Raw genomic sequence first — 15,819 nt, 5'->3', positions numbered from 1 at the left:
TAATACACACTTACTTTAACATTACAGTGCATGTAGTACATTACATAAATTAACTATTTGCATTACCGAATAGCAAGTAAAAAATTAGAAACCGTACTCTGTAAATAAGTAAATTTTTCCCAGTTGTTAATAAGAGTTTTCATGTATGCAGTTTACACCCTTTGCTGCCTGATTTTCAGTAAAGAGTATTGCTTTAAAAATCATACTAAACATGTCCAAGTCGTTATGCTGTAAAGAAAAATGAAGCAGTTCTTTCAAGGTTTTGACAGCATCTACATAAGACTTAAACCTACACTGTGTTCTTCCGAAATGACAACATTTATCTCATCTTCATCTTTTTAACTTTTTCTAAAATTTTCAATAAGAGTGTCAATATCTGTGATGTCAAGTTCAATCTATACATTGTTGTCTATGTTTATGTAATCCTCAGCACTGTGATCACAGAAAGCAGCTTGCATGCAATTTTTTGAGTATTGCATATCATTTAGAAATCCAACCCGTACACTGATCTATCCTGTAGAAAAGAAAACTTGCAAAAAGTTTTGTTACAGTTTCAAGAAGTAACTGCTTTACTACATATGGCTTATTAAAATTACAACATTAAGTATGGAAACGGTTCTTGCTTATGTAGGAGCGGATAATGTAGAACTCACATTGGCAAGCAAAGATTATATAAAAAATTTTGGTTGAGCACTTTAGCATTTTGTATGATATCTTGGTCTATTTTTTACAAAACACTCGTAGTGTTTGTGGGAAATTTTCCGTTAAGAAGGTACAATTTTCCTTTCTGTTTCTGCGTTAGATAGGTGCCGTTTAATCCAGGTTCTTTAGTATGTATTTTGGCATTGAAATCATTGGACCAAGGTTTTTTTCACATTGAAAACAGGTTTCTGCTCAATACAGGTTTTGTTAAAGACAAGTTTTACTGTATAAATAGGTCGCCTGTATGTATCTTTGATTTTTGGGTGGCATTGCTTCTTCTTCCCCCCTTATATTTTGGCCCATGATTTGTCTCATCTATATCCTCAAATCCAACAGATTTTGTCAATTTAACAATGTCATATCTGATTTTTATCTTTAAAATGAATTTTTGCAAATTCAACTTTGAGCCAAACTGCAGGTTGCAATTTCTTAAATTAATTTTTCAAAATAGCGTTGTAACCAAATTTTGTGAAGCAAAGGATACCTGTAATTACTCTGAAAATCCTGTTTATTTTAGGACAAAAAATATTGCTCATAATGTGGAAAAATTTGTTTTTGTGTTTTTACAAACTCTGTTTAAAAAAAAATTCATTTTTCTCTGCATAATGTATTGAAAAAAATATTAACTCTGTGTGTGTGTGATCCACGCACTCTTCATTTTAGGTCATAATTGGGGTAGTGAACATGATCCAGACTTTGCAGAATGTTCCCCAGATGGACGCCATGGAGGTTCATTCCTCATGTACACCTATTCAGTTAGTGGTTATGATCCAAATAACAAGGCAAGTATTGATAGGTTAAGGATTTTTTTACATTTTAAGTTGTTATTTGTATATATTATGAAGTAAAACCTGGTTAACTCGTCACCCTAATAAGTCGTTTTTCTGTAGGCCCTTCCAGCTTTCATAGACAACAACGTTATTAAACCCTCATTCACTCGTCGCTAATTTTGGTTAACTCGTCACTATGGAAAAGTTTCAGAGAGAGGAACAGATTATTTTTATGTCTTCCTTTAAAAAAATACCTTGTTAACAGCATTGTCATATGCTTAAAAGTCACCATAAAAGCCTTATGTACCAAAACGGAACAGTTTAAGTAACCAAAGTTACGCTGGGAAGTTCATTTGTGGATCAAGGTTTTTGAAACGTAAGGGACTGTTCGAGCTAGACCTGATTTCTGCATGGGCCTTCATTAATTTTTGGCTTCAAATTTAAACAAAATATCTTTGTTTAAAAACCAGACATTCTTTCCAAAGCTAAGGTCTTCTAATGTTTATTTTTCTGCCCATGCCCCTCCCCAAGACAAAAATGGATCCTGTGTTCAAGATTACCTTGTAGTTGTATCATGAACTACTGATGAAGAACTAAAACATTAAAATTATAAATTTCATGTACCTATTTGTAAAATTAATCTGCAATAATTCTGTTGTGAAAAAAAGCTAACTATCCTTACAGTTGCTCTGATTAGTCCAAATTAAAAATTACTAATATAAATCAAAGTGTATCAGTATATATTTTACCATAGCAAGTTAAGTTAATAAGAGCTCAAAAAAGGTAAAATAATTTCTATTATTTTTTTAATTTGCAATCTATAAATTTTATTAATATTGCAAATTTGATTCATATTTTAATAAATGTTATTATTTTAAATTTATATGATTTTCTCAATACTGCACATTGAAACTAATGACACTTCGCTCAAGTCATCACTCCGCTTAAGCCGTCATAATTTTTCGATAACATGAGGTGACGACTTATCAAGGTTTTACTGTACTTTATCTGAAAAGTTTCTGCAGTTTTTTGGCATATGGCATTGGAACATGTCTGAATTTCACAAAATTATTCAAAGCATGTGACTTGTGGACATACAGTAATAACCTGACATATGTGATCTCAGAATTATGCAATTTTCTGTGGAAATGTGTTTTCCTGAAACTCAAGTATAATCACAGGGTTATTGCTGAAATAGTAGCAATTATCAATTAAGAACAAACGCAGAATTATTCAGTCTATTAGAATACCATATGTAACAAAAATACACTGCTGGCCACCCAAATTGCAACACCAAGAAAGACAAGAGATATCGCAACAATATTTATTTTGTAGATAACATGTTGACCAAGCATCAAATGATTAAATTTATAGACTTCTGTGAAGTGTGGTTCCTGCCAAAATCAGTAGCCAGAGTAGCCGCCATTGTTGGAGATCACCGCTGCCACACGCCTCGGCATTTATTCAAAGAGACTTTGGATGTGTTCTTGGGGTACAGCAGACCAAGCAGCTTCCACGCGTTGCCAAAGTTGATCTGGTGTGGCAGCTGAGGATGTAATCTGGGTCAATCGTTGAGCAACCATGGACCACATGTTTTCCATCGGCGGAAGATCCGGAGAGCGAGCTGGCCAGGGAAGCAATTCAATCTGGCGATTGACGAAGAACCTTTGGACAATGCGTGCCACGTGTGGTCGTGCATTATCCTGTTGAAATATGGCTGTGGGCAAGCCCTGAAGGTAAGGAAGGACAACTGGCTCCAACACCTCGGAGATGTAGCGCTGGCTTTTTAAAGTACCGGCAATGCGTACTAGAGGAGTGCGAGAGTGATATCCAATACCGCCCCATACCATAATACCTGGTGCAGGACCAGTGTGGCGGTGCATAACGCAGCTGTTCAGCATCCTCTCTCCACGGTGTCTCCAGACTCGAATCCGACCATCGTGGTGTTGCAGACAGAAGCGTGACTCGTCAGTAAAGACAATTTCATTCCATTGTGCCGTCCACATCCTTCTTTCATCGCACCATTGGCGGCGGAGACGTCTGTGGTTCTGCGTCAAGGGTAGACGAAGCAATGGACGTCTTGCGGACAGACCACTCTGCTGTAAACGGCGTCGAATGGTACGCGCAGACACTGCATGATACGGTACAGACTGAATGTGCTGTGCTATGGTTCGTGATGTGGCTGAGCGATCCGTCACTGCCATACGCACAATACGCCTGTCATCACGTGAAGTGGTGCACTGAGGTGGATGCGATCGAACACGTCGGTCCGTCGTACCCTCCTGCATCCAACGATCACATATCCGCATTACAGTTGTTTGGTTTCGTCCAACACGACTACCAATTTCCCTGAAAGATAATCAACAATCTTGGTAGGCCACTATCCTTCCTCTGTCGAACTCGGATACTTGATCAAAAGATGATCGCTGTTTTCTACGAGGCATAATTGATCGTTTTTTTGAAAAACCCACAAGAAAAACATAATTGCCGTACTTCAAATCGTCGAAATCTCCAAGCCTTAAATAGCGCTTTGAAGTGGCGCCACAGGCGCGCGTGATGTGCGTCTGCGCTGAAATTCTAATCATTTGCATATCTCACCTCCGCTAATGCATGTTTTAAATTTCATATTATTTGCATGCTTCCTTCAGGGTGTTGCATTTACGGTGGCCAGCAGTGTATATGAGTTTTTTACAGGCTACAGTATAAGATGGAGTTAGAGCTGTTAAATATGAAAACTGATGGGATTCAGAAATGAAATCCCAAGGCTTGTGTGCTACCTGCCATTTTTACAGACAGATCATATGATAATTTTTTTTTTACCTATGGTCTAACGTTTTTGCCAGTCTAAAAAAAATAAATTCTTGTCTCCAAAACCAAGGTGTTATGAAAACATTCAAAGCTTCAAAATTCATCTCATAACACTTAAGCAGGGAATCACCACTTAATTTGGGAGACCCCAACCGGTTTATTATTCCCAAATATTTTTGTAAACCAGAATGAATTTTTATATTTATCTAATTGGTACCAAGCTTGATAAAATATGAACTAGACTGCTTAAAAAAACTGAAGGCCTATTCAAAATTCATGCAAACTTAAACACTTTATTACTTGATTAAAATCATTAATTACTTGGTTAAAATCATTAATTACTTGGTTAAAATCATTAATTACTTGGTTAAAATCATTAATTACTTGGTTAAAATCATAATTATTCAATTAAAAACAAAAATTAACATTATTGACGTGACGTAGCACTGCCTACAGTGTGACTGACTAGATAAGGTATTGCAGGTATGGCGAAAAAAAGAAGGCAGTCATGGAATCACAGCATGAGTACCGTATATAAGCCGAGTTTTTTTGTGGAAAAATTCTCTCCCCGAGGGGGGGGGTCGGCTTATACTCGGGTCAGTTTTTGATGATAAAATATCGACTCCCGCAATCAGTAGTCATTTTTGTAGCATTATTGGTATAGGATATGTTGAAACCCCACAGAACTGATAATGTCTAAGCCGAGGCAAAGAAATCGAAAACATCATTGGCTGGTGGTGTCTAACGTTGATTGTACAGCCTTTAGATTCCTTTAGGCCATCAACAAGCCTCTCAAAGACTATTTGAGGAATTTGTGGATCGAATGGATGAGTTCCAATGATAAAGAAACTACAAAGAGTGGTGCCTTGAAGAAACCTTACATTGATTTAGGGAGCCATCTAGAGGCGTAGAATTGTGTTTCCGCCGAAATTATCATCCGATCCTTCAAAAAGTGTTGCATCAGCAATGAGATGGACGGAACTGATAATATCCTCTTTGAAAGTGACAATGGCAATGACAGCCCAGATGAAGATAAAAGCGAAGATGCCGCAACCCCTATGATGATCTGATGGATTACCATGCAGTGCCGTCTTAACGCATGGGCTCACCCGGGCATGGCCCGTGGGCCTTAAGAAAAGAGGGGCCTCAGAAAAACAAGAAGTATTTGAATTTTTTGAGAATTTTCCAGGTAGGGCCTCAGAAAAATCACTTGGCCCGAGGCCCCCATGATGCTCTTAAAACGGCCCTGTTACCATGACCTTGGAGACTTGAAAGAAACGGATTAAAAAGTTTGAATCATTTTCTATTGTAAATTTCCGCAAGCTATTCATTTTTTACATGAAAATATAGTAATTTTTTTCTCTAAAATGCAAGGAATTTTTTGGGGTCGGCTTATACACGGGTTTTCAATTTATTGCTGTTTTGGTGGTCCTGAAGTGTGGGGGTCGGCTTATATACGAATCGGCTTATACACGAGTATATACGGTATTTATATACATTTGAAAACAATAGTGTCGCCACCAAAAATAAACTTCTGTAAAAATATAATATCGGTTCTGTGTAAATGCATGTTCATTTGTGCAGATATAAAATATATATGCAGTAGACTTTTGCTATAATCTGGTGCATATTAGACCAGGGTGTGTCGGATTACTGGAAGTCAATTGAAAAAGCCCATTTAAATAATATGAACTTCTGCACAATGACATGTTTTTTCTCTCAAATGCTAGAAGAAAACCTGCCTTAAATGCTGGTCTACTGGGCAGGTGGGATTAGCACAGCGCACTGCCGAATTATCAGGAATCTACTATTTAGAATGTTGTGCTGGATTAATGGCAGTTTGATTGTAATTTTTATGAAAAGACAGGTGTTTTTCCTAAATTTTGGTCCCAATTATTGTATTTCCCCCATTAGCTGGCATGCCAGAAATATATATATTTTCTGGCATTCTGGATGCAAGTCACAGATTTTTTATAATTCTTCTGAATCCTCTAATATCTGGAAATTGATTAAATATGCTGATTGTAACCTTGTCCGCTATCTGTATTTTAGGATTCTTTCAGAAGTGTGTTCAGATATTTCTAACTTTGTTTGCTTTTGCTACCAAAAATCATAATTTATCAAAAATGCCAGATATTAAGCATACTACTGTTACTTGTAGATTAGATGAGTTCAATGAGTTTAATAGAAACACAAGTAAAATTTTTGTATTTCTTGATCGTATGTGTAAAATTGAAATAAGCAGAATGAACTATCAAAGAATCGCACTGTAAAACATAATGTTTTTTCAAAAGTTACTGCATATTTCTCCAAACTTTGAACATGCAGAAAAATATTCAGATTACAGTATCAGTATTTTGTATTAGGTTGATGATAATTAAATAAGAACAATAAGTAAATGCTAAATTTTCATTATCATTCTCAAATTTCTGGGTAACTCATTTGCTTCAGTGTAAAACCAATATTTCATTCTGATTCTCTCACTTATTCATTCAGCACTTGATATTAATTGATTGGTTTTTTGGATGTGTTTTGTGATCTTCATTGAACCTTGTTTTTCCCCACATGCCAAGAAAGGACCATAATTTCAGGAAAAGTTTGTTGAATCAAGGAATTCATTGAATCATAGTTCGTTATATCGGGACCTGACTGCACTTTGTTTTTAAATAATGTGTAATTAATTCTATTTCAGATAAAGTGTATTTTTATTCTAACAGAAATTCTCACCATGCAGTATTCGATCAGTAAGAGCAGTTCTTCTCGCTAAAGCAAGCAAGTGTTTTTCGAGTGAGTAGTATTGACCATATTAAATTGACCTCAAAAGCATCAGATAAGATGCATATGCTGATTAATGGAGTACAGATAATGTTTTTCATGACCTCTAACAATAACAACTAATAAAGAAACGAAATGAAATCTGGTTTGATATAAATCTGCAGTATACTGCATAATACCCCACCATATCGCCACAGTGGTGGTCGGCTTAAGTTAGTTTTCTGTGGTTTTCAACTTCAAGGTGCAAATGTGAGCCAATGTCCCTATTAAAAAGTCTTACCACAGAGTGCAAGAAGCCTACAATGGTACAATTATTCAATCATTACATTTCACTCATAGTTACGAAAAATTGATGGCAGATAGTAGCACTACACAAAACAAGTATTACACAGAAGCAAACTTCATGTTAGGTTCACTACATGTACACGCACATTCCAACAGAATGTATTAATTCAATAACTTTGATTCGTTAGAAGTTCCGCAGAAGAATAGGGATGAGGTGCATGTGTGGTTTAGTGGTATACTGCATATGATTTTTACATATGATCTTGGAGAAATCATTAATGAAGCAATAATAATTAAAATGACATCAATACGAAATCAAAAACCCATTAGAATGAATAAGTGTGGAAATAAAAATGCTTACATAGGCTATTTAGAAGACACCAACAAATAAGGCAAATACACAAGAAATAATAAAAGTCCTAATGCATTTCAACACCAATGGGTGCCGTCGTTTCATTCTGACCACGACGTTTGAAGTGAACAGACGTACTTCTTCCGCTGAGCAACCGAGCTTGAAGATTTGGTATTCAACCCAAATGGGAAACTCGGTCAGCGAAACTAGTGGTTAAAATTTTTCCTCTGAAGACGGCACCCATTGGTGTTGAAATGCATTAGGACTTTTATTATTTTTTGTGTATTTGCCTTATTCGTTGGTGTCTTCTAAATATTCTTGGGCAAAGTGGATCAACTCTTCTATCCTTACATAGGCTATTTAAGAAAAACAACTGAAATCTCTAATAGACTTACAGGTGATACAAAAACATATTTATTTAATCTAACCCTACAGCGAACCTGGCTTATAGTGAGCCTCAGAATATAATGCATGAAGTTTTACAATGCTATTGTATATAGCTATATATCAAACCTCATAAAATATGAAAATTGGACATAATGAACTTTACTGATGCCTTTGCCTGAAATTTTTTAATTTTCCTAAAGTTTTTCTTTTCCCAAAAGACTTTACTAAAAATCAGTGTTGTGGCATAAAAACATGTGTACAAATTCATAGGCATATGCAGGATTTTCTCAAGAGCAGGGGGGAAATTATATTTTTTGACTTCAAAATACCACTGTCATTTTGGCGTGTAGGGGGAAGTTTGGAATGCCTCCCTCCATGTATGTCAATGTACAGATTAATACCACCTGTACTTTACTGCAACATATCTTATTATCTTCGCCTTCCCCCCCCCCCCCCCCCCCGCCTGTCTTGCAATCAAAGTATAGGACTTCTTTAAGGCATGAACCACTTCCACAACTCCATAAATTTATTTTCAAGAGCACTACCATAGTAGGAGTTTTTTATTGAAAAATTAAACTACGCTCGAGTACCTGAGTTTTAAGTACAAATGATACTCCAGGTTTGAATATTTATACAAATACAAATACAACGCCACAACAGGCAAAATGCCCAACGAGGTGGCTGATAAAAAGATGCCCATAAAAATATGGATGTCATATGTTTCAAAAATAGAATTCGGGCTCAATTCGTAAATATATTAATTAATTCAGTTTCAATTCACATTTAGCACAAATATGTTAATTTAAAGGAATATAATAAATAAATTTTAAAGTAAATTTTGCTTTTTATCCTGGATAACAATCTTTTTTGAAACAGCTCAGATACATCAAATTGTTGTATTTATCAAATTTTTTTGTGACTTTCTTCAAATTTGTTATAAGCGTGTCTGACTGTCTATGGATTATACAGTGAAACTCTTATATAACGCCCCTTATATATTTAAGGGACCTGAGAAAACTATTGTTATGTAGAATTTATAGTTATAGATGGGAATACAATAAGAAACTATGGGAATTGTGTCGGGACTGAAGAGTAATATTGTTATATATAGGTGGTTATCATTATACACTGAAGAGCCAAAAAAACTGGTACACCTGCCTAATATCGTGTAGGGGCCCCGCGAGCCCGCAGAAGTGCCGCAACACGACGTGGCATGGACTCGACTAATGTCTGAAGTAGTGCTGGAGGGGATTGACACCATGAATCCTGCAGGGCTGTCCATAAATCCGTAGGAGTAAGAGGGGGGTGGAGATCTCTTCTGAACAGCACGTTGCAAGGCATCCCAGATATGTTCAATAATGTTCATGTCTGGGGATTTTGGTGGCCAGCGGAAGTGTCTAAAGTCAGAAGAGTGTTCCTGGAGCAACTTTGTAGCAATTCTGGATGTGTGGGGTGTCGCATTGTCCTGCTGAAACTGTCCAAGTCTGTCAGTCTGTCGGAATGCACAATGGACATGAATGGGTGCAGGTGATCAGACAGGATGTTACGTACCTGTCACCTGTCAGAGTCGTATCTAGACGTATCAAGGGTCCCATATCACACCAACTGCACATGCCCCATACCATCACAGAGCCTCCACCAGCTTGAACAGTCCCCCTGTTGACATGTAGGGTCCATGGATTCATGAGGTTGTCTCCATACCCATACATGTCCATCAGCTCGAAGCAGTTGGAACCGAGACTCATCAAACCAGGCAACGTGTTTCCAGTCCTCAACAGTCCAATGTCAGTGTTGTTGGGCCCAGGCGAGTTGTACGTGAAAATCCAAATTTCATCGCTACCTCAGAGATGCTATGTCCCATCTCTCGTGTGCCGACTATAACACCTCGTTCAAACTCACTTACATCTCGCTAACCTGCCATTGTAGCAGCAGTAACCGATCTAACAACTATGCCAGACACTTGTTGTGTTATATAGGTGTTGCCGACTGCAGCGCTGTACTTTGATTGGTTCCATATCTCTTTATTTGTATACGCATGCCTGTACCAGTTTTTTTGGCTCTTCAGTTTAGAGGGTATGGTTCTACAGGAATTTCACTATATTTATAAAGCATAAACTATATATATATGTATAAGAAAATAAAGAGGAACCTAAGTTTTCAAACAAACAAAATATACTCTAACAATATTCTCAACAATAGATAGATCAAGTACCTAGATCGCTTCTTGATTGAAAACTAGCCGGTACCTTTGATATCATATGAGAAATTCAGTTGGAATATTTTTTGACCAAAGTGGTGATAAATAGGTTTATTAAATCATAGGTAATGTTGTTTTGGTTTAATCATTTGATGTACTTTTAAATTCTTGAGGGAAATTGACAGGTTTGTAAAATGTTAAATGTTTGTGAATTAATTATATTTTTAAGTAAATTATTATTTTAGTTCCAAATTGAAAATTAAGTGCTGCCAATATTAATGTTCTGTGTTTATCTTGAAAGTTTTTTTTCAAGTCATTTTCTCCATATGGTTAGTGTTATTGACACTGGTTATTTTGTTTCAGAACCGGAAGAGTCTTTCTGTGGAAATTCTTTAGTTGAGGAAGGAGAAGAATGTGATGCTGGATTAATTGGTAGTGAAGACAATCCCTGTTGTGATAGTGACTGTCGATTGAAACCAGGAGCTATTTGTAGGTAATGCTAATTATTTTATTTCATTTTGGCAATTAAGTTCAGCGTTTGTTTATTTTTGTTATTTCATGTATGTACCTTACTTTATCACCTAGCTTCTATGATGTAGCCTTATGTTTTAAGTTTTAAGCAGTCATCTGGGTTTAGAGTTATTTGTTATCCCTATACTAAAAGGCTAAAAGTATCCAGATGAGTGGTTGCATAACTTGCTAATTTTTTATTTATTTTTTAATATTATATGCAGTATCCACTCTTATTGTCTAATAGCTAATTCCTTAACCATTAGTCTTAAAGGTTACTTCCAATTACAAAAATGTTTCAAATTTTGTCATACATCATATCAGTCGTTCAAGTCAAAATATTATTTTCTGGAAAAGTTACAAAATGTAAATTTTTACACAATCTCTGGGTTCTATAAATTATATCGAGCAGAAAAATCTTCATGAACCAAACATGTAAAACCAAAAAAAAGATCCATTCTGTTAAAAACAAAACTAGCCAAGTTATAACTTATTAAATTTGTAGCACCTTTTTTTGCTGAAAAGTAGGGCTCATACATAAAATTATTTGTGCTAAATAATATTTATTAATTTTATTTATTCAATAGAAGCATCCATTAAAAATAATTGAAATAATTTATTTCTACTTTAATAAATAGCTTTCAAGATGATATATGCCAGCACATTTCAAACATTTTTATAGTTGAAAATATACCTCTAAGGCTAGTTCAGTTTTTGAACTAGTTATTGGTATATAGTACTGAATACCCTCTTGATATTTCTTAGGTATTTTCAAGGTCTCAGAACAGCATTCATTTCTTATGTGAATGACTAAGAGATTTTTTTATTTGTTTGCAATAGGTTTCTGTAATTGAAGTTTCCTCATTCTGGGCTGTCTTAATTGGTCATCAGGAAACTATGAAATTTCAAAACTTTAAAAACATCTTGAAAAGATAGGGAGAAATTTTGAAATCCTTTAAAATATGGAAAATATATCTCAGCAAAGCTTCTGGTGCAGAATTACGGTTTTTTTAAAACTGTTTTACAAAAAAAGCATGTTCTTGTAAACTCAGTCATATTCATTAGTGAAATTCTGGGAATGGAAACTGCTTGGCTGAAGATGTCTAAAAACCCTGTGCAGATAGGCCCCATAGAGTCGAATCCTGTTTTAACAAATACCGCTATAGCAAAAATCTCATTGTAATGAACACTTTTCTAATCCCCCATATAAGTTTTCACAGGAACAATGTAAAAACCTGGAATTCCTTTATAATGAAATTTTGTTATAACAAAATGATTTCTCTGGTCTCTTAGAGTTCGTTATAACAGGATTCGACTGTAGTTGCAAAAATTAGCATTTGTGCTTCTATTTGCATGAGGGAACAACCTTTAGTGATGAAAGTCAAAACTAATATTTTTCCTCTGTTTCTTCTTCATTTTTTCATTGAGACATTTCCAAAGTTTCATAGCTTTCTGATGAATGAGTATGGCTTAGACAGTTCTCAGCATAGAAGCACTTCGATTATAGATACCTTGTACTATTAATTTTGCAGATTTCAGGAGTGGGAACTCTGCGCCAATTGTGCTGCACTGCGCCAAAATTAACATCTTGCGCCATCGTGCTCCAATAGTGTAATTTCGTATTTTTCTGCGCCAAATAGCGAATTTTGACTCAGTATGCCTGGAATTTCGGAAAGGACGCCAAAATTTTTTTGTTTCTGCTTGCCGCGAAACTATTGTTTCTGAGAAGAGCATGTTTTATTCCACTGTACTTGAACTATCGCCTCATTCAAACTATCTGCCCCTGAATCGGGCTTTCCAGCGCAAATCCCGATATTATCCGTGATCGTGCAACTGAAGATGGTTTGCAATGGTCTTTCAGCTTTAAAGCGCAAATGCAAGTCAGTTTCCGTTTTCAAAAAAAAAGTCGCCACTGGAAGCAGCAGAAATTACTGTAGTCGATCGTCATCGCGTCAAATCCTGATGTTTCATGAAAAAAAATTTCATTCCGGGAGTAAAAAGCGCATGTCCGCCAATTGCTAATTTAGAAACTTTGCTGAATAATAAGCGTTAAATCGCCAATGTTGCTGAATAACGAGTGTTAAATCTCCAATGTTGCTGAATAATGAGTGCTGAATCGCCAAACATCATGTTGATTCTTCCAAAATTCTCTCCCATTTTGCAACAATTTCTTTTCAAGTATAAAAAAAATTGAAAACTTATACAGAAAAATTTTAGCCCATTTGAAGGGCGGCTGTTCCAGACAGCAAATAGTGCCCTAGTAAGCAAAAATCATCTTTAAAGACTGGTGCGAAAAATTTTATGACAGACGCTCTTTCAAACAAGGTGTCAAAAGCCTGAAACAACAAAAAACAAGCTGATGAAAAGATGTTTGATTAAAAAAAAATGCAGTTGCTTTATTTTGAAAAGGGGTGAGGGTTAACGAAAATATTGTTAATTTCGCTGCTCCAATTTATAAATGTCTGCTCTGAATCCTATATTTTGCTGCTCCAAATCCTGAATTTTGCTGCTCCAAAGCTGCTCCGAAATGGACTTAGTCACTTCCCACCCCTGAGATTTGTTAATTCATATACATATTAAATATGCTCTCAATATAGTGACTAAGAAAGAACTGAATTCTCATTACAGAGACATTATTGATTGTCCCTAATATCAGAGTGGTATCAAAGTGTGTTCTTAAAACTGATATCATATTAGTTTAAATTGGAATATCTTAATTTTTTATTCATTCCCATTTATTTATTTATATATATTTTTTTTCAGTGACAAAAATGCACCATGCTGTCGTGGCTGTCAACTTGTTCATAGAGGTGTAATATGCAGAGAATCTCAGCCTAGTGCTTGCAAACGGGAAGCATTTTGCACATATCCTTTATTTTGCTGCTGCAATGTGGCTATACCTGTTGTTAAACTGTATATGAGTTTTTGATTCCTAATAATAGTATCCAAAAACTAAGTATGGGTTGTATGCAAATTCAGTGAAACCTGGATTTAATGATTGCCACATCAGAACAACATATCTTATCACTAAATCGAGCATGCTCAGTAATACTTATGCACACATAAAAATCAGAAAACTTTTACAACACGCTGTGCTGCACTTTTTACATACATAGTGAATGTTACCTGCATGCTGAGTCACCACATTCAATTTATCAGAACAATTGTATAAGATGGAGAATTGAATTAATTTTGAAAATTCTGCAAATTCATAACATCAATCAATTTAATGGGAATTTCATATATTTTCAGTAACTCTGAGCATATTCTACAGTGTATGTTCATGTATATGTCATGTATGTCACTGTTAATTTTTCTTAATAATTCACTGGTGAATCCCAGGACTGCCCACCATCTCTTCCGCAGCCAAATGGAACAGCATGTTTGGACAGGTAAGTCAGATTCACATATATTTAATAGATAACAATCTTGTAAATTTATTGGAAAAATATATATGTATGTATTTGGTGTAGTAAGAGATATTTTCTTGTACAAACATAAAAGTAATGTAATTTGGTGCATATCGATTGCAGCTTTTGTTTCATATTATCATCCCCTTCATGCTGGAAGCATGAATGTGCAATGTCCTTGGAAAAACAAGAATGTGGTAAATAACATTTGAATGTTTACTCTACACATGTTACTTTATGGAAATTATTTTCCTAAAATGTTTTGTAACATGCAGGACTGGATCTTGAATTCTGCAAACTATGGGGCCACAGAAGGCACCAAATGAAGGGGGAAATTTTTTAGGGCGTCAACTAAATGGAAAAGGAGCTATTTTTTATCATCAAAATATTATTCGCTTACACTTAAAAAATGCCCAGAACCGGCCCTGGTAACGTGTTTCAATAGGAATGCACATTTACATTTCAGGCAAAACTTAAATGCAAAGTAAGGTATCTAACCAGCTGATTAAAAAAAAGTGAAAATTTGCACATTCATGCTTCTAGCATGAGAGGGTCAATATGTATATAATATACAGGGCGATTCCTTAATTCTTTGTGATAATCGATTGTGGCGATTGTGGATAAATCAAGAAGCTATCTATACTTTGATTAAGACAACCATACTGGGTTGCTGTATTTTGGTTACATTTCACATCCATATTTTTTATGGACATATTTCTTTCAGTCACCTCGTTGGGCAGTTTTTCTGTTTTGGCTTCTGTATTTGTATGAAAAGTTATTTTTTATTTTAATAACTATAGAACCCTTTTGCAACATAAATGACGTATCTGATTTTTACACATTATTTTGATATGCTTTCTAACCAGAATTATGCGTCTAGGATCAATGATTCACCAGTAAAATGCATCCAAGGTAATCAACGAATGAACATGCATATACAGTAAAACCTCAATATAACGATACTCTGCGAAGAAAAAATATTGCTATAGAGGGAGTACCATTATATTGAGAGGCTACTACTAAACCATGCATGCATCCATTCATATTCCTCTGTGGAACCTCTAACGAATTGGTATATGTTGGAATGTACATGTACACTTGTTGTGAACCTAATGCAAAGTTTGTTTCTGTGTAATGCTTCTTATATGTAGTGCTGCCATCAATTTTTTTAACTATGAGTGAAGTGTAATGATTGAATAATTGTATCATTGTGTGGGCCTGTTGCTCCCTGTGGTGAGACTTTTCAATGGGGAGATCAGCTCACATTTGCTCCTCAAAGTTGGAAACCATAGTTTGAACCCTGGTCCTCATGATGCGAGTCCGTCACTATCACCACTCGACCACAACAGCTGCATTATTAAACATTTATTAACGTCAGCTGGCCCCATCGATGATATTAGTATTGTGAGAGTCATACTAATGAATCAGATTAAAAGGCTATAGTTTAATATTAAACTACAAGCTTTTCCAAACAAGCCTTGAAAAAATATCTTTGTAGGGGGGGGGGGGAGTTTATCATTATATCGAGTATCATTGTAGTTAAGTTTTGTTATATTATGATATAAATATAATTTTACAATACATTATATTTATTATCCCAATGTTACCGGGAAATTTGTGTAA

The 15,819-nt window shown here is 35.5% G+C and overlaps 1 protein-coding gene across 1 annotated transcript in view; it reads left to right on the top strand.

Moving 5' to 3' along the window:
• Nucleotides 1–15,819, top strand: part of Tace (ADAM 17-like protease Tace) — a 71,811-nt gene that overhangs the window by 33,633 nt on the left and 22,359 nt on the right. Inside the window, exons 11-15 of the mRNA XM_089253892.1 lie at nt 1,366–1,484; nt 6,998–7,067; nt 10,640–10,769; nt 13,550–13,651; nt 14,116–14,178. Of these exons, the coding sequence (XP_089110018.1) occupies nt 1,366–1,484; nt 6,998–7,067; nt 10,640–10,769; nt 13,550–13,651; nt 14,116–14,178 (484 nt within the window). The remainder of the gene's footprint in view (nt 1–1,365; nt 1,485–6,997; nt 7,068–10,639; nt 10,770–13,549; nt 13,652–14,115; nt 14,179–15,819) is intronic.

The sequence above is a fragment of the Pholcus phalangioides genome, unplaced genomic scaffold, assembly GCF_987345545.1.
Source record: "Pholcus phalangioides strain wild (caught in Gottingen) unplaced genomic scaffold, Ppha-v1.0 ptg000039l_1, whole genome shotgun sequence".
Classification (NCBI taxonomy): Eukaryota; Metazoa; Arthropoda; class Arachnida; order Araneae; family Pholcidae; genus Pholcus; species Pholcus phalangioides.
The sequence above is the reverse complement of the archived record's forward strand: the minus strand, read 5'-3'. Positions and strand labels throughout refer to the sequence as shown.